The sequence below is a fragment of the Charadrius vociferus genome, unplaced genomic scaffold, assembly GCF_000708025.1.
Source record: "Charadrius vociferus isolate BGI_N301 unplaced genomic scaffold, ASM70802v2 scaffold11, whole genome shotgun sequence".
Classification (NCBI taxonomy): Eukaryota; Metazoa; Chordata; class Aves; order Charadriiformes; family Charadriidae; genus Charadrius; species Charadrius vociferus.
In genome coordinates, this window is record NW_009646846.1 from 81,417 (window position 1) to 105,464 (window position 24,048).

At 35.7% G+C, this 24,048-nt stretch overlaps 1 protein-coding gene across 1 annotated transcript in view; it reads right to left on the minus strand.

Moving 5' to 3' along the window:
- MYCBP2 (MYC binding protein 2, E3 ubiquitin protein ligase) overlaps positions 1-24,048 on the minus strand; it is a 192,288-nt gene that overhangs the window by 11,735 nt on the left and 156,505 nt on the right. Inside the window, 15 exon segments of the mRNA XM_009894032.1 lie at positions 837-938; positions 2,796-2,915; positions 5,953-6,049; positions 6,355-6,638; positions 9,538-9,804; positions 11,123-11,203; positions 12,327-12,416; positions 12,555-12,794; positions 15,487-15,552; positions 16,178-16,402; positions 17,066-17,222; positions 17,827-17,987; positions 20,851-21,000; positions 22,224-22,420; positions 22,843-23,000. Coding sequence (XP_009892334.1) covers positions 837-938; positions 2,796-2,915; positions 5,953-6,049; positions 6,355-6,638; positions 9,538-9,804; positions 11,123-11,203; positions 12,327-12,416; positions 12,555-12,794; positions 15,487-15,552; positions 16,178-16,402; positions 17,066-17,222; positions 17,827-17,987; positions 20,851-21,000; positions 22,224-22,420; positions 22,843-23,000 — 2,395 coding nt within the window.

Here is a 24,048-nt window from a genome sequence, read left to right on the forward strand (position 1 = left end):
CATTTCCAAAGCTCTACAGAAGTCTCTTGGTTTTCTTAATCACCTCAGAAACCTTCATGTCTGCTTCCTTCTCAGCAGAGTTTTAGTCCTTGCTGCTGCTGCAGCTCTGTCTCCTGTATTCTCTTTCTACCTACACTAGACCGCTTTGAAGGCTTCTTTGCTCTAAGCATCCTCAGTTGCTAGCGGGAAGGCACAATCTTCCCTTGCCTCCCACAGGGACCCACCTAACCAAGTTAAAAATAGACCAGCTTCATTATTGTGCTCTTTTCAGATTTGTATTTAAAAAATCATAAGCTTTTCTGTGATACTGAGAAATATATAGAGAAACTCAATTAATCCATCAAATTCCTTACTAAATTTGTAAATCCTTTGGATAAATAGTAGCTTTACTAAATTCAGTTAGAGCTTCTCTTTGGGGTGATCACTCCCTACTGAGATGGGGAAGAAGAAGCTAAATTACAGGGAAGTTACTGAGGAACACAAAATAATTGACTTTATGTGACAGAGATCCAGATAGAAAGAAAAAAAGCTCTGACAGAGGGTGTTGTATTAACTGAGTCAACCTATTCTCAAGAATCCATCCTATAGGTGTTAGGAAGGCTTTGCTCCATCCTGAGTACCAGCAGAATTGCTAATTCAGTGTTTTAAGCTGCAATTTTTGTTTTCTGAGCGGTGCTTGTCTAGAACACAAATCCTTCAAACATATATGCACAATTTCCATGGGCTACAAAAGAGAGGAATAAGGTTAGGCCAAATCTACCTTTCTCTATCATTATTCTAAATTCTTTGACTACTGAATAAAAATAAACACAAAAAGATATGATTTTCATTCTCACCATCTGTTTCTGTTGTCCATCCTTTCCCATCCATCTTCCCGATGATAGTCTATCAACATGATCCTGATCAAGTACACAGAGGGATGCTAAGGCCAGCCATAGCTATTGAAAGACGAGGTAGGATTAAATGTTTTAGAAATATGAAATTAAAAAATCCTAAATACTAAAAATATAAACTTTGGCAGATTAGAATGTCACTGTTACCTGCAAACTGTATCATCATTAGGTGAAGCCTGCCCATACAACGCAAGTTTTCTTTTCCAAAAGAAGTCAAGCACACAATAAAACTTACTGAGCTTTTGGGAACGACCTTGTTTCTTTCAGGTGAAAGAAATACAGTAGTTAGCACACAAGACCGAACAGTGTAGAAAGATCAACCAGAGTATATTATAGAGGAATATGGCAAATAGAGACTTGCATATCACTCCCAAACATTGCAGGCTTCAGGGGAGAAGAAATTCAAGGAAACAGACTAATTAAAAAACAAAACAAAACCTAGAAAACTTTAGCTCAGTAAGATTGTTTTCCCTATGTTCTCTCCTCACTGCACAGGGCTTTTGAGATTACCTAGAAAAGGATTCTGAGCTAACTATTCTTCAGAGAAGAAGCTTTACTTTCTTCCACTCCACTGACTCCACATTCAAAACCCGCCTGGACGCCGTCCTGTGCAACCTGTTGTAGGTGACCCTGCTCTGGTGGGGGGGTTGGACTAGATGATTTCCAGAGGTCACTTCTAACCCTGACCATTCTGTGATTCTGTGACTACAGTGAAATCCTAAAGAGAGGAGCTACATGAGGGATAATTTGTCGGTAGGCCTGCAACCCAAAGCGAAATGCACTTGACAGCTGCATTTTGCAATAGTTTTTGATCAAAGGTTTGATTTGAAAAAAATGGCTTTAATTGAAAAACTCTACTGGACTCCCCCCAAAAATGCACACCTCCATGACAGAACTAAGTTGGTTCACAAGGAGCAGCAGGCTGATGTTCAGGGCTCCTGTAAGACCTGATTAAACCAACACAGTGACAGCAGGAGCTGCTGGTACTCTGAGACCGTGTCCTTCCAAAGACTAGAGAATATATGAGTAAGGGGATGAGAAAAAGACAACTGGCACAGCTTTCTAAGGTGAAAAACAACATGAGTGTCAAATGCTTGTAACTACTGCAAACCTCTTCTTTTACCTGTAATTATTATGCCTGAGACACCAAAATCTGTACTCCCTAAGATGGTAGGAATGTCATAAATTACAAGCATGCTTTCTGTGGGATTTCAAGCAATCTATTAAGATTAAATTAGTCCAAGTTTCTATAAAAGTCATGGAAAGACAAAAAAAAAAGCCACCCCAGGTAAACAATAAAGGGCTCAGCAAATGACGTTTCATTTTGAAACTAAAGCACCGGGGAAGTTTAGCTTAATTGTCCACAGAACGTTTGTTACTGTTTTTGTAATAGCCTTGAGATGTGGCAGCTGATGGCCTACAAGTCAAACCACTTAAAATAACGGTATAGAGAGCTGGAAAAAGACAGCTGATACGTATTGTACAATTTTCCATGCAGATGATCTCATAAATTCAGTAGAAGGCAAGTATCACAAACTTAAAGCAGAATTACCTCAAGGATAAAACCTCAAATGTATAAGCATAACACTTATTCTTCACTACTTGGGAGGTACCCAAGATACACATTTAACCAAAATTCAGTTTTTACTGGTGTATTTCAGCCACAAAGAAGGAAACTCAATCTGCTGTGACACAGAGAAAGCAAGACTTTTATTAGGACAGCGATTGCCTTAGGAAACCTGTCTGTTACACACGCAGCTAGGTTTGGAGAACATAAACTGTATACTATATGCACTGTTTCCTGAAACAACCTGTAAAAGGAAGTTTTTTCTAAAATGTAGGAAGGCTCTTGGGCTCCTACTGCACATTTACAATGTAAGTTCAGTTCAGTAAAGTTCTTACTCTGGTTGTTGCAATGCACCTCACTGGTGATCTGTATTCTTCTTCCATTTTGGTCAGAGCTATGATGGTTTCAGCAATAGCATTCTTTGTCACACGGGACCAAGCTTCAGACAGATGACCCTGTTAAAGAGGAAACTCACTTTATTACAGCTTTTATTAATATTAAGAACAATTAAAATGGTAATTAGAACTGCTACAAGCAACATCAGGTTAGGATCTCATGAGAACAGGAAAAAAAGGAAGTCAGGGATGACTGACAAATCAGGTGTGTTCAAATCTGACAGATCTGGTAAAAATTAACCCTCAAATACTCAGATGACTGACTGAGGTAGTCTCTGAGCCACTACTGGGATAACTAACTTGAAATAGGTGGAGGCCGTATGATTTGAAGAGTGAAAGGGTGTATTCCTAAAGGGCCCCCCCTGCTCCTGGAGAAAAAAAGATGCTGAGCTGGAGCACAAATAAGTGACTGTGAACAACGCACAGATTACAGTGGGTTCCTAGAGAAATCAGCTTCGCTCGCCTAGCTCAGCCTTCCTGAGTGCCCTCCACAGTTTCTATATTTGAAAGAAATAAAGACGAGAACACATGAGACATCAAAACTATAGCACACTTTCCAAACGAACCTTTAAGATTCTGAGCCTATGGCACTGACTCATACCCAAAAGTTCCCGATTCAGAGACTGATGAATCTTTAAATTCTTAACATAATCTCTAAATTTCTAAACCTGATGCTAAAGATGACACAAATAATTGAGATTTACTGGCCTCTAAAAAGGAAGCTACAGTGACTAACTCAGATGTAGATACCTACCTACTGCAAATGCTGAAAAAGTGAAAGAAATCCCATTTGTAACTCTTACGAAGTGGCTAATAAGACTAATGTCACCCGACTGCTAATTAACAGCTCTAAAAAGCCTCAAAGAAAGGTTTTTAAACCTTTTAGACCTTAAGGTTTATTTCTCCGCCCTCTTTTGGGTAACAGGGCCAAAGCCTGACCGTATTTTGGGCATGCCTACACCACAGAGGTCCCTGACAAATGATAATCGAGGAACGTTAGTACTCCCACCCTTCAGAGGCCTCAGTCAGGTCTCCCTCATGTAGAATGAAAGGGAATAAAGGTCAGATCTCTTCTTCATACAGAAGGAGAGGAGAGTCCTTATCATTTGGCTACTGAATACTTTAGAGTAAACTCAGACCAAATCATTCCTTTAGGAGCTGCTACACTTCATGTAAGCAATTCAGAATCTACTGAAAGAGTGATTTATATCCACATCTGAGAGGACTTCAGTTTATCAGACTGACTTGATCCCTTTCTTTTTTGTAATAAATAATTATCAAATCCTTCCAAGTAGAATGGTTTAAACAAGAGAATTCAAGAATCACACCAGTATACCCAACAGCCAGCACTACTGGAAAACTATCAGGTACATGGGAGACGGAGCCTAGCATATTCTGGATATGCATGCAAGTTGCCATATCTGACTCCAGAGCTTTAAGAACTTTCCTACTAACTTCTTCATTGGTTTTGGAGAACCAGGAATTAGTCAAATGCAACAGTTTTGTGGGTAAAGGTCTTGAGTCGCTAGAGGAGCTGCTTAGATAAAAATACAAGCCTCTGATTCTACTCAGCCAGCCACTTTCCATTTCTACTAATCTCTTTCTTTTACTCCTGGCAAAGGTCTGGGGTCAGCTTAGTTTTTATCAGCTGTTCATTAAGGGACGGGCTCTCCCATCATCATGGAAGCCAGAATCCCATAAAACAAGGACCACAGAGTTTGCTTCAAAAGACTTGACCAGTACAATGTAAAAATGCTGCAGAAAAGAATCCACTATTTCCCAGACATTTTCCCATTCACCCAAAGCATACCTACTAACAATGAGTACAAATGATACTGGAAATAACCCTTAAAAAAAAAAAAATCTTGAACAAATTACTGGCCTCACCCCCCCGGTTCATTCCTAATATATTTCACATCTTACACACTGAAAGAAGTGGGGTGCCTGAGAAAAACATATGTGCATATACATACAGGAGGGTGCCACATTAATTCTGGCATTTACTATCTTTTGAGTACTTGTCTTTGCTATTTTTTTTGTCCTAGTTTTTATACGCAATTTGCTAAAGTGTTGATACAGTAAGCAAAACCAAAAATCCATCACATGGAATCACAGAGGTACCTATAACAGACCTTTCCCCTCTAGTCACTGAAGCAAAGACTAAGTGATCATTTTATACACTGCTGAGGGATGAGACACGCTTTAATCATAACTCTTAACTAAAGATGAATTGTGAGGTTCTGAAATCTTGTGGTCAGAATCAACAGCAGCAATGTCAGAGAATTCCCATCCAGCTTCAGGAACTTTGAGAAGGGATCTTCTTAGTCTAAGCACCATGAATGGTTTAGAAAATAGCACTCCAAAGCTGAACGTACTGAAACGCAACTTTCAAAGGGTAATCACGGAGGAAAATCTGGTTCATCTAGAGCATTTCACGGAAGTAGGTACAGAATTAAGAAAAACAAAAACAATGCCCCAACTAAACTCCTTTCCTGTAAACATATACAAACCCTATTTTTTCCCCCAATATTGTTTCTGGGAAATAGCTGAATCACTTTTCATCAAATCTTCTGACAAAAGACTTGTCTGAAGCAGAGACAACTACGGAAAATTTCAGCCCAGATGGTTAAAGTAATAACCAACTATAATTAGTAAGACTGAAATAAGTCAATCTTAACATGCAGTCTTAACCAGAAACTCCACATACAAAAACTACACACAGTTACATGAAAACAATGCTATTATCCTACTCCACAGACACTTTTTACTTTGCAATTGGGAGTTATGAGTGCTCAAGACTTAAAAAATACGTTTCTAAGTTAATAAGGTAGAAAATGACACACAAGTATTGTTTAGTACTTAAATTCCTGGTACAAGACGACTGGATTTCTGTTTAGCAGAAACTTAGTCAGAACTTAGTTCCTACTGCTCCGAGGCCCAGACTCTACCCAGAAGACTATAACTTTCTTCTTGAGACCAACTCACATTTAACAGCTCCACCCAATACTAACTGTAATAGAAAATAATGAAAAAAACTTATTCTTCATTATTAGAAATATTTTAATATCCCCCACATGCTTGAAGGGTAGAAACTTACTGCTGCCATGTCTTTAATGAGTTTAATAATGATTTCTGAAATCTGTGTAGGTGTTGAACCCTTCATCCACCAATGGCTTTCACCTCGCCGAATATAGCTGCAAAGGACATACGGTAATACATGAAATCAGTTAAAGTAATTAGTTACTGTTTGTCAAAATCCCCAACAAAGAAATAGTGAATATTCAGTATATGGTAAGTTGTTGGCATTTTGGTTTGGGTTTTTTTTTGTTTGTTTTTTTTTTAAATCAAACTCACTATTAACTTATGACTCATTCTGTCAGTGTTATACCATTTTTTCCATTTATAAAACAAAGATTATAAAAGACAACATAACTGACTTCAAAGAATGCAATTATTTTGTGCCTTTAGCTTGAGAATATATACATATTTTTAAACAAACCTGGAATTGAAGATCATTGGAAGTGTGACTGTAGTAACTCCTTTGCCTGCAGTAGTGCCAGCTGTCCCTGTTATAGTAGTTCCTTTGGCTTTTAGCTGTACAGTGAGAGCTTTGGCAATGCATCCCAAAAACATGTCCAAGATACCTAGTTTATTCCAATCTCCTTTTTCTGTCGAGTGAATGATATCACTTATATCTGCTGGTGGAAGAGACTTCACTCCTATGATACTAGCCAGCCGACTAGGGGTTACCTCAGGCAAAACACGTCTTAGTAATGATGTTACCTAAAAAAAAAAAAAATCAGAACACCACAATTCTTACCAAGACAGCTGGAGTTTTCAAGTAAAATCAAATAAAATCTTTTTTCTTCACAAGTTATTCCAGTAAGAAGGACTGAATCTACATTCTGTACTTAAATCACACTTGTAAGAAATTCTGAGGTTTCTATCTTGCTTTGAAGTGTTTATTAATATACTCAGTGAGACAAAGCTGAAGAGTCCACAACCAATCTCACTCAAACAATATTTAGTCTTCATATAATAAGAAAAATATGCTTAGTACTGGACTAATGATAACAGTGATACGGATGTTTGTACAACTCTGATTTGCTTGCATGTTACAGACATGTTACCCACTTTGCATGTAATCTTTAGACGTCAGAAACTCTGTGGCAAAACAGCTAGAGACACTTTAGACTTCTGAAAACAAAGTACTTGCCTCGAGGTACTGAAAATAATGATTCTCTTCCACAATACTCTTTTCCCCCTCCTTTTTCTGGCAATATTCTAACTGGAATTTTCTGAAAAGGAAATCTGTGCCAACTGGCTCTGGATCTAGCAGGAGCTGTCTTGAAATAATATGCTTCAACCTTAGCAGCTGGTGGAATTGGTGTTGAAATTGGCTACATCAGGCAAAGTTTAGTCCAAACCAGGATGTATGAAAGCTTAACGAGTTAACATTTCATATCTAATTTCTCAAGCTTTCAATGTTCTCTTGAAAAATTGTTTATGTTTTAAGAAAAAAAAAACCCAAAAACCAGTATTTTGCATATCTGCAATATATCAGAATTATGAAGTGGGGCGATATCTGCCTCCAGGCAAGTTGAGATGTGACACTGTAACAGTTCAGAAAATTGGAAAAATAAAAGTAGAGAGTATAAAACATAAAAATTTCTAAAACAGGCACTAAAAATTCACCTTGAGAGGGAGTAACGGCTAGCAACAACAAGCTAGTGCATTAACTGTATTAAAGCAAATATTTTATACATCCATATTTTATGTTTATTATGTGCATGTAAATACACATATATTCAGACAGACAATATTCAAGTTCAGAAAGAAACAGATATTAAAGCTCTACCTGAGGATACTTGCAAGAGTAGAAAGGAATTGTCAAGTTCCACACTACTCATAGGCTGAGTGTAAGACAAAGATGCTAAGGACTCATCCCAGACCAATAACAGATGCTGCTAATTAAAAACCTCTGATCTTACCTATACAAGCTATGGAGGCATTATATATGCATAGTATGAAATACCCAAACACCACCGGATTTTTTAGGTCCTATCCATCTGACAGACATTTCAACCCTGCTCTACTCTTTCAAGGTCTAATCTAAACCAGTGAAGCCTCTGCTTCATCTGTTATGCTGTTTTAGCAAAACAGTCATTAGTTATCCCATTCCTCGAGGTCAAACATTATATTAAAAGGGCAAGAATTAACGACGACCTCCTCAAATGATGCAAATATTTACCAACATTTGGAGCATAGGCAGCACATACAAATGGGGGTAACTCTGTAGCGCTCCCAGATCCTTCTCCCACCACTTCGTGGTGGGAGATCTTACTGAAAAATAAGCAGTCTCCTCACTAGCTTCCTTCCACACCTGAAAACTTAACTGCTTTTTATACAGAATTCTTATTTGCAATAAATAAATAAACCAGATTTTAAGCTTCATACATTTGAGAAATGATATTTAAAAGGAGCACTCCTGGTTCTTGCAACTACATGTAATAATTCTGGATGATGCTGTCCTTTATAAATAAAGTAGACAAATGCAACACATGAACTTTAAGTCATCTCTTTTTTGGAACGTTACACAGAACGCTGGTCTAAATTTAAGTATTGCCAGTCACAAGGCAGTGCCAACTTCAGAATCTGAACTTTCATTTTAAAAAAGAGAATTCTTACTCATTGTGACATAAAGGGAATACCTTATAAACCAAATGTACATAACAGGACGTGGATGAATCTGTTGAAAACATGAACAATTTGGGTTACTGTCAACTAAGATTCACTGAATACTGTGAAGTTCAGATTCACTAAAGACTACTTCACAGCATCACTCCAAAACACAGGCTGTGCGTTTATATAAAAGACCCCCATTAGGACACATAAAATGACTAATTGTTCTTGTGCATCCTACTTCACTTCAGCGACAACCCCTGCCAAGCAAACCGTACCTCCCTTTGATGTATGGTTTGAGAAAGCAATTTGTCCTGCCCTATCCAACATCCTTCAGAATAAGGACAAGAAAGATGAACAGTGGTATTACTCAAAGGCATTTCAGAATAGTTTGCCTATTTAGCTTCACGATGACGTAATTGTTAATTAAGCAATTTTGGGTTTGTACACTTCAGTTATACCTCCTGGAGACAAAGCATTAAAAACTTACTCAAAAGTGAGTTTATTTTAATTTCATAACTGTAGCTTTCATCACTGTCAACACTGTTTGTACCTCTTGCAAATAGTTTTATGCAGTCAAATTGTGGTGGTGGTAGGTTATATATGTATTTATATATCAAACACAAACTTTGTAATTTAAATCCCATGCAAAAACTGGAAAAAAAACCTCAACAACTGACACTTAAATTCCAAAAAGAGATTCTGTAATGTGTTTTTAAATAAATTTCTTTAATGTGTTCTACATAAATTTCTATTTGCTCTTTGGTCATGACTGCAGTAACAAAATGAGGTGCTTTATTTACAGTTATTCCCTATGTGGAATATAGGGATGATCTGAATATGATTGGGAAAACATTTTTGAACTGAAAAAACCACAATATTACATTTCACAAAAAAACTAGTCCAAATACATATTATACTATCACACACACAATTACAGGATTCTAAAGACTTTTTTTCCTAGGAATACCAAAACAGACAAGAAACAGTCAGGACTCACCTGTCTCTGCACCCTGGGAGAAGCGGTGTGTAGTAATGAGAAGAGATCCTGGAGCAGAGTCAGCTGCTGAGCCAGATACTGCCGGCCTACGTTGGAACCGCTCAACGCCAGAACCATTGACAGCAGCTCAAAACAATAAGCGTCAGAAGAAGCATCTTCATCGTTAGGCTGCGAGTTGGCGTTCTCTTTGCTAGAGATGGCGTGCTCCCATTCTTCACGCACGCGGGTTGCTTCCATTCGTATGGCCTGGACTATATGAGCACATACCTATCCAAACAGAATCCAAACACGTGGTAACTCTTAAAAACTTTTAGAAAGTGAAAGACATTATGTTTTATACCTTCACAACTATGACTAAAAGGGAAAGCCTGTGTAGTTTAGCCTGTGCTTAAATTACTTTTCAACATAAATTCAAAGGAAGAATAAAATTTAGATTTAAATTTAGAGTAAAGATTAGATAAAATTCTTCAGAATTAAGATTCAGATTTAACAATGAATTTGCTCCTTAGAGCAAAGACTAGATAAAATTCTTTAGAATTAAGATTTATATTTAGTACTGAATTTGCTCCTTTTCATTCTGGAAAATGGCATTGAAATAAATCTTTTTTTTTTTTTTTTTATTGTAGTTCCTGCCTTTTAATTTGCTTTTTAAATAGAATTCAGGTTAAAAAAAAAACAAACCCACAAAGAAATACATTTACTCAACACCCAAAAAAGAAAAAGGACTTATTGAAAGACTTAATCTCTTGTTTAGTTTACTATGCAGGAAGCTTAAAAAATTTTAGAAAACATATATTAATTCTACCAATAACATATTAAAAAGCGTATTTAAGAGATTTTGAAGTTTGCTAAGATGGGTGACAAAAAAGTAGCTTCTGCATGACTTACTAATCTAACAAACTTCAAAATTAATCTAATACCTCTTGTACTATTGTGAAAAATCTTTACAGCAATGTTTGTTTTGTGATAGGTGTAATAAAGATAAGATGAAAGATGCTTTAGTTGGTACATTTAAAAAAAAATGTATTCAAAAGAAAAAGAAAAAACAAACTAACTACTGCTTTATATTAAGAAAAGCAGGTTAAGTAGAAAACCACAAACCCAAACTTTCATTGTCTGCAGGAAAGAATAGTTTACGAATCTATGCACTGATTATCTTTTTAGGATTAAATTTTGTCAAACCTAAGTATTTTTTCATGACAGAAATGGGGAGAAAACGTGCAAAACCAAGAATCTAAACTCTGTCATTGAACCTCTCCTAGAAATTTGAGAGGGTCTACTATTATGCTACTATCAGCAAACGTGAATAAGTACCATTTACAACTCAATTCTAAACCTTTTCTTTTTAAATTGAGTCTAATAGGGTATGTTTTTTATCATATTAAAATGGCTTTTTTCAGTGTCAATTTCAGCAGATTTTTCATATAAAGCACACACACGCTATTTAAAACATAAACCAAAATTTCATTATAAAGAACAACAGAACTGAAAGTGTCAAGTAAAAAGTACTATATTCACTGAAGATGAACATATTTATTACAACATACAAACAGTTAATTCTCAAAGCATTTCAGAATGAACAAACCTGCTTCTGCAAATTTGTCAGTTTGCTCCGGCTGAATATGATCCCTACCATGTGCTCCTTCAGGTCTGCATCTGATGTTGCCTTCATAAAAAGCATATTTAATATTAGGTCAAGAGTTTCAAGAACATTTCCTAATTACTATAGCAATTAACATGGAATACAATGAAAGTTTCTTCTACAAGTTTGTAGCTTTTTGTTAGCAAGAAATAAGATACATAAGCAAGATCAATTTAGCTATGGTTAATAAATATCTCTTAGATGTATTTACTGTCTTTCTCTTTGTAAGAGGAAATTTGAGCATGAAATAAAATAATCAATAAGGAAACCAAGTGAAATATAATTATCTGAGATCCAGTGTCTTCACATAGCTTAATACAGTCAGTGATTAAATCTTTGTAAAGCCATGCACAGAATATACTTTTCAGTATATATTTCATAATAAAAGAAACAAGGAACACACAATTAAGTTAACACACAGCAGGAGTGAGAAAAACATACTTTTACAATAATTTAGTCATGGAACTTATTGCCACAAGGTACTGGGTAGAGCAAAACCATATATCATCTGAAAAACTAAATTACTTTCATTGAGGACAGTCCAACTTTGGCTATTAAACATGACAGACTAGATACAGTGACCTTTTCAAGAACACTTCTTAAACTAATCCTTGATGGAAGACAGGACAGTATAATAGGTAAAAAGGACACTAGTGCAGTTTCTTAACAGAATCATAGAATGGTTTAGGTTGGAAAGGACCTTAAAGATCATCGAGTTCCAACCCCCCTGCCATGGGCAGGGACACCTCCCACCAGACCAGGTTGCCCAAGGCCCCGTCCAGCCTGGCCTTGGACACCTCCAGGGTGAAAAAATACTTTTTCTCTAAACATCAACAGAGACCCTTTTAATCCACAAGACAGTAGGCAAGGACTTTCAGGTTTACCGTTACTGCAGGTGTTAAGTACTTCTATAATTGTAGGCATAATTTGTGCCACCACTGTTATGATGTTTCCATTAAACACATATGCTTTTACTAATAAAAAAAAGTCAATGATAATTTTTAAAAAATAAGCATTTGTGACATTTTACTCCTGTTTTGATCTGAAAATTATGTAGCATAAGACGTAAGATAAATACTGAAAAGCATCCTGGATCATTTTTTCAGCAAAGTATTATTGATAGAATACAAATAAATACATTGTGTACTTTTTCTTCTCCTTCTGGAGAGGACAACAGTGCTTTTTCTTCTTGTTCTGGGGTTGGCTCAGCATCTCCGGAGATGAGTTTTCCAAATACCTGGAAGAAAGACAGTGACAATTAGCTTTTCTCAATGACAAACTTGTGCAGACGTGACATTTTACATTAAAACATAAAGCACTGAAAGTCTAGGATTTATAGTAATTTTCACGGTATAACACATCATTAAAATCCCACCTGGGATGTAATAAGGCGGAATACTCGCAGGGTCTCAGATTCACAGTTTCTTTGTTGAGCTACGCTTGCAGAAATCTGGCCTGCTATTTTAATACTTTCACCGTCTTTCCATCCAAGAATTTTCACTTGTCGAACTCTTAGTGTGTTCTCTGGACCCTTCAATTCGATTTTGATGATGTGATTATCACCCCCAGGAAGTTCACTTGTTACCCAGCCAATATGTCTTGAATCCAAGTCTACCTATTAAACAGGAATATAAAGATGGGAACTGACATTACATCAAACAGAAAGTCACCAACCTCTAAAATCAAACCCATCATATATCACCGGAACCAATACGGTGTTTGCTATGAAATTTTCCATCCTGATTAAATATGATTATTTAATTATAAAACATTCAACCTCATGAATTCAGATAAAAAAAATAATCTCAAACTTAAAGAAATGACATATAGCCATTTAGTTTTTTGTAGCCATTTAGTGTAGGTCTTTAAAGCCTATTAGAAATAGCGGGCTATCTATCCCTCTTATCCTCTAAGCAACAGTTCACGTATTAAAAAACCCACTTTGAACTAATATTTGCTCAGTACTTTTAATTAAAAAAAAAAGTCACCATAATTTAACTGAAAATATAACACACAATTATCAGTAGTTAAGTTATTTCATCCCTGTTCACATAAACCTCTAAAGAAATTTTAACTCCGTGGAAGTCAACGTCTGATATCCTTATCAAGAGATGCAGGACTCAATTGTAGAAAAGACAGATGAACTGTATCAAATTAAGTTCATTTGAAAATACATATGGTTAAATAAAAGAAATGTAAGTAATGTTATATGATTTAAACTGTGATGTCACTACTGGAAGCCAAAAACCAACCGGGTGCAGTACCTCACATCATTGCTCAGAATGACCTGAGTGGGCCTAAGTGGGCCCTTTCTCATATCCATAGACTCATTTATAATCAAGCTAATATTTGTTCTTTCCCATTTCTATGCTAATTCTCAGTGTCTGCATTGAACTGTGCTGCAGCAGACAACACTGACTTTTTTTTTTTTTTAAATACCATGAGACAGGGTATGCATGAGTTAGAGTATAGTATGTGGGTGTGTTTGAAGATTAAAAAAAAGACCCAACTGTTGGAAATGCGTCAGAGGACTGTTTAGCAAAGAGAGAGCAAAGCTGAATCAAGTCCCGCCTATCTTCTGGGAGTGAACCATCGCTGGAAAAACAGCTGGGTGCTGTGTTTAAGCAGACAGAAACAAGGCCAAGGAGCAAGCTAATGAACCGTATGAATAATCATGAGTCCAGCACCTGAGCTCTGCTGGAGCCTTCTTTTATTTAGCTGGACAGCCAGGTATACCAAGTCAGTCTTCTCACACAAAAAAAAAAAAATTCCCCAAGAGGGGTGTGGGTGTGTCCCCATCTATATTTTGTATCTACATATATAGACTCAGAGGGGAATACACACACAGAAACTTGATATCTGTCTAAACATATACACACATAGTCACACTTCACTGTTTAGTACGAGCCTACTGTACCAAAGTTTTGTTTCTTCAAATTTAGAATCACAGAATGGTTTAGGTTGGATGGGACCTTAAAGAGCACTGAGTCCCCCCCCCCTGCCATAGGCAGGGACACCTCCCACTAGACCAGGTTGCTCAAAGCCCCATCCAGCCTGGCCTTGAACACTTCCAGGGATGGAGCTTCCACAGCTTCTTTGGGCCACCTGTTCCAGTGCCCCACCACCCTCAGAGTGAAAAATTTCTTCCTAATATCTATTCTAAATCTCCCCTCTTCCAGTTTGAAGCTATTACCCTTCATCCTATCATTTCATGCCCTTGTAAAAAGTCCCTCTCCAGTTTTCTTGTATGCGCCCTTCATATACTGGAAAGCTGCTGTAGTCTCCCTGGAGTCTTCTCAAAGAGAAGACTCAAAAGAATTTCTCTCTGCAGAGATTTGTACCATCTTTTGGAGCTGTATCTTTGCCTTAAATGCTCTCTGAGGATAAGAGATAGAGAAAAGCAAACCATCTCTCTGCAAGAAGACAATGCTTTTTCTTGAAGAATTTTACCACTGACTAATCCAAATAATAAAGTTTTGAGCCCAAAATGGTAACTGCCTGCTTGAAACCTTAAAATATCTTTGATGGGTCACATCAGTGTCAAAATACCAAACATTGTTCTCTGTGTAAAAAACACAGATGTATCATTTGACTTAGCAACAGAAGTGCAAAGACTGAATATGATTCTGAACTTGAGTCAGACCAGAAGTCTTCAGCTACCGGAAAGTTGAGAACTAAAATGACAGGGGAAAATGTGTGCTATAAAAATGTAATAGACCATCTAACTAGAAAAACTTGTGCTGAGGGTAAATGATTTATTTTCTCCTTTCTCATGGCACTCTACTTCTGCTAACTCTTAAGCTGCATTTCTCTAATGAAAAATGATGCTGTGAAGCAGATAAAAGGCAATGACAGTGCAACACTAAGAAGCCATGCATCAGAACATCTGACAACATGTAATACTACTTAATGCAATTATTTCAGGTGTATCTATATGTAGTACCCTAAAAGAAATCAAACACCTTGTTGGACCCTACAAAATGCAACCAAACCAGTCTTTTTGGGAAACTTTCTACATGATCACTTATTCTTTCAGCTGTAGCAATTTAAAAAAAACAAATCTAAGGAACATTTTATATTACCCTGTTCTGTTTCAGTAAAAGAGTAAAAGCTTGATCAATATTCAGTATATATGACTGAATTCTGTCATTGATAATACAGTATTTTTCAAGAATATTATGATGCCTGATATTTGTAAAATAATTTAGCTACCATAAGAAACAGCAACTATTTGCTTAGAAAAATCTCTGCTATATGCAGCCAAAAAACGATGGCAATTTTTCAATGTCAACTGTTAAAATGTTTACCTGCTTTATTCTGCAGAGATCTTCTACTGCCTTGCCAGTTAGGAAGGTCATTGAAGTCACTTTGTTCTGCAACAGACAAGCAGAATAAGAACAAAACACTTCAAATGAGGACCATTCTGACTATTTCTTCCATATTAAGAGAATATGTACACAAAAGAGAGACAAGTTGGTTTGTTATGCCAAAAAAAATTAAAAAGTGGTCAAAACCAAGGACAAACGATTCCGAAGCACAGCTCTCAAAAAAACCCCCATAATTTTCTCGTTGTATTAAAAGCTGTAGTTGAAATAAAGATATATTTGTAACATTACTGTACAGATCCATAAACTAGAAAAGAGTTTGGATTTTATGAAAACTTCTTATTTGAATGTTTATACAGAAATCGTGAGTGGGAAAAGCAACTTATGAAATAATTAAATGCTTGAAAATGTATCTGAAACTGAACATGCCACTGAGAATCAAGTTTCTCAGTCTTAGGTTCATGCAAACTGCAAATTTAGTTGGATTGGTCTGAGCACATCAGGTACTGCTTTCAAAACCACAGGAATTAGAAACTTTACTTTGAAATGTGAGCTTCTGAATTAGAATTACAAACCGAACTGGACAAAGAAAACGGTGGTTCTTGGTTGATAAATATATACAACTTTGACTATGCATATTCAATGAGAGATTTTAATTTCATTTCCCACTTACCCCAAGATCTCTGGAATTGTCTACATGAACACACACATAACGTGCATTGATTCCTTTTACACAGTTGATGGTGATGTTTTTAGTTTTGTTTTTATCCTCATCTCCTGACTCCCAGAATGTTTCTGTAGACCCATCTGTTAAACTACCAATCATGGCAGGTCGGCTTGATGTTTTAATGTCAACAATGCTGGTTAGGTCTTTTAGGCAAACCACTATACACAGCTCCTGTGAAAACACAAGAAAATATTTAAATATCTGAAAGTAAGCCCAAATACAGGCATTATTTACAATTTGTAAAACCATACAGACATTTTTGTTCTGAGGAATATGCTCTCTGAATTAAAGAAACAAAATTGTAATTTATTGCTTCAAATTATTCATCCTTTTAAACCAAAGAAAATATTAATAGCTAACAGCTGAATATATCAGTAAATGCCAAAATGTGCTAATAAATGGAAGAAAACGCTTTAAAGATATACAGCAGGATTATTATTTGCGCTCCTCAGAATAACAGATGAAGAAAAAAAAGATATAGGCAAGTAAGAACTGGAAGTACACAGCAATTAAAAATTGAACTAACTCAATGAACACAATGAATTAACTAAATGAACTAACCATAAGAGGTCCCCAAACACTGTACTTGCAAACAAGCACTTACAAACACTGCTACAAAATTTAGGTTTGAGTGATATACAGGCTAAGGATCGATATTTGAACCTTTAAAGCTAAATATGAGAACCTGAATATTAGCAACAAGATCCCAAACTGAGATACATCAAGGAAACATGACATTGCAATACAGAACGTTTTAATTGAAACAGAACGATGACAGGAAGCACAGGCTGTTATAATTGATCTCTGCTTCTGAGAGAGAGGTGTAATACTTGCCTGATTCATGACTTCAAAACCAGACTGAATACTGATACTAAAACTCTCTTCACTATCTCCATCATCAGATTTAGACAAAATATTGTTGATATGATGAAAAACATTGCTCTGGTGCAGGAACTGGTGATCAGATTGTTTGAATTTGAGACTCCAGCACCTGAAAACATATTTAGTGTATTGACACTTTGAATATAATTTAAAAGACATAACCTACCAGTGAAACTATTAATTACATTTTCGCTTCTCAAAATATTTTCTATAAACCCTCAACTTCAAATTTTTGCAGGATCTTAAGTGTTTCTACACATCATTTTGAGGAAGGCAGGGGCAAAATTTTCTTAGAATTTTAACAGTGAATAGAATCATTATTCAATTTGTAATTGAGATAGACACACAGGAAAAACAACAGTTTAAGGATACTATTCAGATGAGATTTCTGAGCAAACGGTATTATTACACTAACATGCAGATACACACAGATAACACCATATTATTCAATATTTTTTTTTCCACAGTGGGTACAGTACAGAATTTAAGAGAAAACACGTTTTCCTCCACAAAGTCTTTTATACTATTATTTATATGTATGTAACACATACATATGTCTTTTACATATCTTTCCTGTGTGTAAAGATAAAGAGGCTCTTTTTCACACAGGCACATAAAGTTGGTTCAAACCTCCTATCTACATTGCAAAATCCATTCATCTATAATGTTACAATGTTTCCAGCCATTTAAGAATTTTCTAAATTTGTGCTTACCTTAAGGCCATTTGCTGTAACGCACTGCCACTGGGAAGGGACATCATAAGGTCAGAGATTGTCTGGAGAAGACGATGAAAAGTGTGGGGTAATGGGTGAGCTGCTTCGCCAGCAATCACTATATCTGACAGAGGATGTTCACATACTCTTGTGTCTTTTTCCTAAGATGTGAAGCAATTTGTATGTTGTTAACAGACTTTCAGAGAAAAAAAGGTTAAATAAACAAATAAAAACATTTATGATATTTGGTTTAACTGCAACAATCCCATATGAATGTGAACTTCAAAGCAGTTCCTGTCAGAGAATTTTTAGAGTAACAAGTTATACATGAACACCAAACATGGAATTTGGGAAGTATACTCTATACTACCACATATTACTCATGATTTAAAGATATGAAACATTTACATTGCAATAATTTGAAAACAGGCAAACAAGCTAGAAAAAAATAACATATTCCAGCTGTTAATAACAACTTCTTTGAGCAGCAAAACCCAGTCATAACCAACTTGCTAATTAAGCTAAGGTCATCAGCTGCTTTAATTCATTAGAACTGTGAAAATAATGATCCTTAGTTAAGGTGTGTCAGTATCAGAACAGCTGTGCATTGGGAGCCAAGTTCCACTGAGCAGTGGGTATGAAGGCAGCGCCAGAGGACCAAAGGGGGTGGGTGGCCAGCACGGTGTGTTATGGGGAAGATTAGCAGAGAAAGAGAAGAAGGTTCTGATCCAAATATCCTATTTCAGAAGGCAGTGAAAGACTCGCTTATGAAGGAAGGATACAAATGGTTTCCTCAGCTTCTTTTTTAAAAGAAAACCTGATCCTGCTTGACCCACGGAACCCCAACATGCCCCCAACATACTGACATCCAGAGTCAGATTCAAAATTACCACTTTAAACCCATTAAATTGTATATTCTTGCAAGTAGACTTCCCACGGATCTCGACTGCTTAAATGCCTAGAAATGCTATGGTATTATTTGCAATGAATTTTAGGCACACGCTTACCTAGACAATAATCAAACCAGACACTTAACTTCTCTCTCATTTCCTGGAGAGCGTAATGTGGTAAAGTGTACTCAGAATATGACGTAGGAAGCATGAGATTGAATTCTACGCTAAATATAATCAATTATTCAGAAAAAAGTTGAAAGCCTAGGTATTCCCCTTCCCTGCAACGATCCTGTTTACACAGATAGCATCCTGCTCCCCTCTGTCTCCTCTGTAATTCTTGCACTTTGTTTTGCTTTAACAAGGACATTGCCCTTGAACCTGCATGTTATGCATTAAGCCATTTATGGTTCTAGATCCCCATATCCCATTTTTACAGAATTAATCACTGAGGTTTCTCACCCTCTCCCAGCATATTGAAAGAACATGTAAAAATATTTCACATAAGGAAATGAATCCCGGCTGTGGAAGAGCACTGAGCTGCCTTGGATGTATTACGTTGTGTATGTATATTTACATGGGTATTTTTATCATATGATCAGACTACTGAAGCAAGATATTGTGATTTAAGTATACACCACCTGAGTGATATTTAACAATTAGCAGAAAATTATTGCCAGTTTATTGTGTTCCATAAAATTATTCATCCTAGCAAAATGACCAAGGGGAATTTTTTAAGTCCCCTTTCATTATATCAAAAGAAAAGCAGCATTCCCACCAGAGCAGAAGTGCCATCTTTTAACATTCTTTTCTAATGTCCTTTATCTTTCAGTCCATAATTACCCAAACTACAGCTAAGACAATATTTTTTTACTCTTTTCTATAGTAAAGGTTCTTCTTTTGGAGGCTGACCAGCATAAGGACCAGTGGGAACACATTTCCCTCACTCTAGCAGTGCTTTTGATGAAGCAGCTGAAATTATCACAAGGCAGAAGATTGTTGGAGCCAAGCACAGAAACAATAGTCAGAATACAATACACAGAGCTACTGCAAATCAGCTTTAATGTAGACATACAAGAATTTTGTATACTTAAAAATAAGGAAATAGAATTATAAATATATATATATTTTTATATATATATAAAAAATGATACAGTAATATGGAAATTGAAGTGATAAAAATTACCCTGACTTGCTAAAAGAACTAACATATTTTTTTGAGCTATTCCTTGTGGGCATGATAACTTTTTCAATCAGAGCTAAATCTAGAAGAGATTGTATGAAGATACCTTCTGGAAGAGTGTTTATATATATATAAAAATTGATACAGTAATTTGGAAATTGAAGTGATAAAAATTACCCTGACTTGCTAAAAGAACTAACATATTTTTTTGAGCTATTCCTTGTGGGCATGATAACTTTTTCAATCAGAGCTAAATCTAGAAGAGATTGTATGAAGATACCTTCTGGAAGAGTGATATGTTGGACTACACCATTTTACATGCTACATTTTCAGAACTAACTATAGATGTTTCTTAAAAATCACTAAATTAACTATCTATTGTATATATAATTACTAATATATAGAATTATTTTTAACTGTATAACTACTGAAATTAACTACAGATTTTCAGAATTAACTATAGACGTTTCTTGAAGCACTCAAAGACATAGCAGATGGAACAACAAAGCTTCCCCTGAAAAAAATTTTCTCTCTTCTTTCTTCTTTTTGGGGGGCAAAGAAAGAATAAAAAGCAAACAGTAGATTTCTTTATTACTGGATTAGCAATGTGCTTGTGTTTTGTTTTGTTGTTGTTTTTTTTTTTTTAATTCCTTCTTTCCCATGAATACTGACAAAAATAATGCGTTAAAAGACAGAAATTCATCAGCACACAAAATCTGGCAATTTTAGAAGAAGAATTCATTTATCTATGACTATCAAAAGAGTTCAAGTACAATTTAAGACTAAGAATTTTCATTCCATAATTAAGGTCCTGTTTCACAGAGAGAGGATTAAGGTGGTTTGTTGTTGTTTTTTGGTTTGTTTTTTTTCATATAATAAAAATATTTCTAAATTGACTACAGAATCAACAGAGATACTGTATTCATGAAAGGAATACTGAACCTCACTTACTTGTTCTGCATTTTCTTTATTTGATTTATTTTCTTCATCTTCCTCTTCTTCAGGCTCTGCAGGTGCTGGAGTTAGGGAAGCCACAAAATGCCATAAAATATCATGAAGAGAAGTTGTTTGAATGACATTACAAAGAAGCCAGTTGAAAGCCTAAAATAAAATACACACAGGGGGGTTATACATTGGTTAAGCAAACCTGGAGTAAAATAATTTCTTAAACCGTTTATGTAAGAAGGTACACTGATGCTTTTGGACAGGGAAATAATATGCCGAGGTCTTCAAGACAGACACATTGCTTTGTAGCTAAAACAGTTTACTAAAATGACAACTATATTACAGGGGATGTAGCGAAGTAATTCACAAACACCATACACAAAAACAAGTTATCTGAAAAAAGATTTAAGGATGTAAAAGCAAAGTTCTTTTGTATTTTCAGAGATTATTACAGGATGAGGTGGCAGCACTCCTTACTATTCAAAGTGGTTACCCAAGTAAAGATCCTTTTGAATTTAGATCTCTGTAGGCTGAGATTTGGTTTGCTTGTTTGGTCTTTGCCATTGACTGAATTAATCAAAACAATTCACCCAGTTCCAAAAAAAAAAAAAAAAAAAAATAATCAACAGAGTGGGGAAAAAGTTTTTTAAAAATTGTAACATTCTTATAATCTTCTAAAAGCTGCAATACTTCTGTGCTTTGATGTCTGGAAATTTGATGGGTAGTGCTTAACAACACAGGTGTGTTTTTTACTTTTTCTGGAAAGTCCACCTATATTTTCACATGTTATAAATACTTGAAAAATACCCATGCTGTATACAAGCTCAGAAGAGACTTTACTAAAGCTTGGCTGAAATTAAAAATTGGCCTCAATCATGATGCCTCTTGCAGCTTTTATTGAAGCCATCCATCTTCAATTGATCTTTTGGTTGCTCATTCACTACCCACACAACAGGAGTAGCATTCACCCATGTCAGAAGGAAGTAGTGAAATGATACTACTAGCACCAAAACAATTCTAAAAATAGAATACTCAGTCCAAGATTTGAAAAAGGAATGGCAAGTAAGACCAGGAAGATGCTGAGCAAATGAGGACAAAACAGTATTTGTAAAATTGACTTTTGTAGCCTTATTAATATTCTTTTATCAGATTTTCTACACAACAGATACACTATTGACGAAGGTTTACAGGCAATACTTTTGTATTCATAACTTTTAGAGTTAATTATACGAATAAGTGAACTTTTAGAATAGGCTTATTGCACATCACACATTTTTTTTGCTTTTTAATCTATATAAAAAGTCTTTTAAAAAAAATTCCAAGCCAGAATTTACAAATGTCTTATTTTAGTCATACAAGATCCATTAGTACATTAATACCTCCATGGCAAAGACTCGGCAAGCAGATTTCCGTAAGGCTTGTTTCATTGCTATTTCAAGTCCTTCCAGATCATGATGCTGGATTACAAATGCCAATACTGGCCACTGGAAATTTCTCTCTCCTTTGGAAAGAGAGCTGTGGGCGGAGATTAACCGAGAAAGTTCAGGAGATGGATGTCTCAGGAGAGAGGACCCCACTTCTATTCAAAAGCATAAAAATACGCATACATTAGATTCTTTGTGCTTCTTAATTTTATGGCCACAGTAAAAATAAAAAGCAATACAGCAATTTTAGAATTTATATTTTTGTTCATTTTTTTCTATGAGAAAAATGCATTAAGAAAAGCATTGTGGAGAAATGATGCTTCAACTGAGAAAGAAAACACCGCTTTAACTTTTAAATCAAGCACAAAAGATGCACCACAAATTTCAGAACCGCAGTAATTCTTGAGCTGTCCACTGTGCGGATTAACAAACAGTTAACGTTATTAATAAACAGAAATAAAAGCCATTACATGTATTTATAAAAATTTATATTTGTCTACCATCTCCAAGAACTGCAAATCCAATGCCATATCCTTGAATATTTTTTCACTGCTTCTGATGTCTGTGCTCTTACCCGCATCTCCACTGTTGACTCGTCTCCTAGGGATTGCCTTTACACGTGCTGGTAAAATTGAGTGCTGTTTGTCATATTCTGATGCAACAACTGAATATGATCTTTGAAAGACTGTACGCTTCGCAAGATCTGTATCTGTTATTGGGCTGGTTTCCAAACTACAAAGAAATCGGTGAAGTTATAGACCCATTAATGAATATATAGAATACACTTGAATTATACATAAATATTAAATAAAGACACATGCATTTCATAATGACAATGCTACTACTGCATGGAAGTTTGTCTTATGTACCTAATAACTGTAAAATGCTGGAAAAGAAGGAACACATATTAGAATTACACATGGTGAAAAAGCATGCAAGTGCTTTATAAACAAATGTATGATGTACATGGTAAGTTCCAAGAATTTAGGTATTTTTTGGAGAGAATACAAACATTCAGATCATGCCTGAATTCCCATTTCAGACCAAATTTGCCCTCAGAATGCACGTGAAAACATCTATGGAGTGAATATTTAATATGCAAGCCAACTGAAATTTCGAACTTCAGGCGAAGTAGAAGTTTCTAACACTGTTAGCCTTAAAGCCAATTTTTAATTGCTACAGCTATGCCTCTGACATGTTTTACTCCTTACCTTCAGTGGACTTCTTACAGTCTGCAGAAGAACTCCCAGCTTATGCTGTCCCTACAGGCCTCAGGAGACCATGGTGTCCACAGTTTTAATAAAGGAATATACCAATACGATGCACTCTTAAGGAGTTTTGTTAGAATAGTTCTATTTCTGAAAAGACTACATTGTAGATTGTAGTATTCCAATAAACTGTTTTTGCAGTCAGTATAAAATATAACAGACTGAAATAAAAACAGATTAAAAGCAAGTTTTCTCTTCATTACACCCTCATCATAATATGAGGAATCACTGTTTGACATCTGAAAACACTGAGCATCTAAATTGATTCTGGACTATTATTAAGTAACAGTAAGAGCATTTTCTTCCTTGGCAAAACAAAAATTTCTGTAATTGCTCGATTTAGATCATAGCAAACTTAATGAGATAAGAAACTAGCTTAACTTGACAGAAACCATCTAGCACTCCTATATAGCGTTACTTTGTAATTTCTTCAGTGACATTTTAACTTCCCACAGAAAGAAGCAGCAACATTTGCTTTCAAAAATGTAAGGTAATGAAATTCCCTCCTGCTG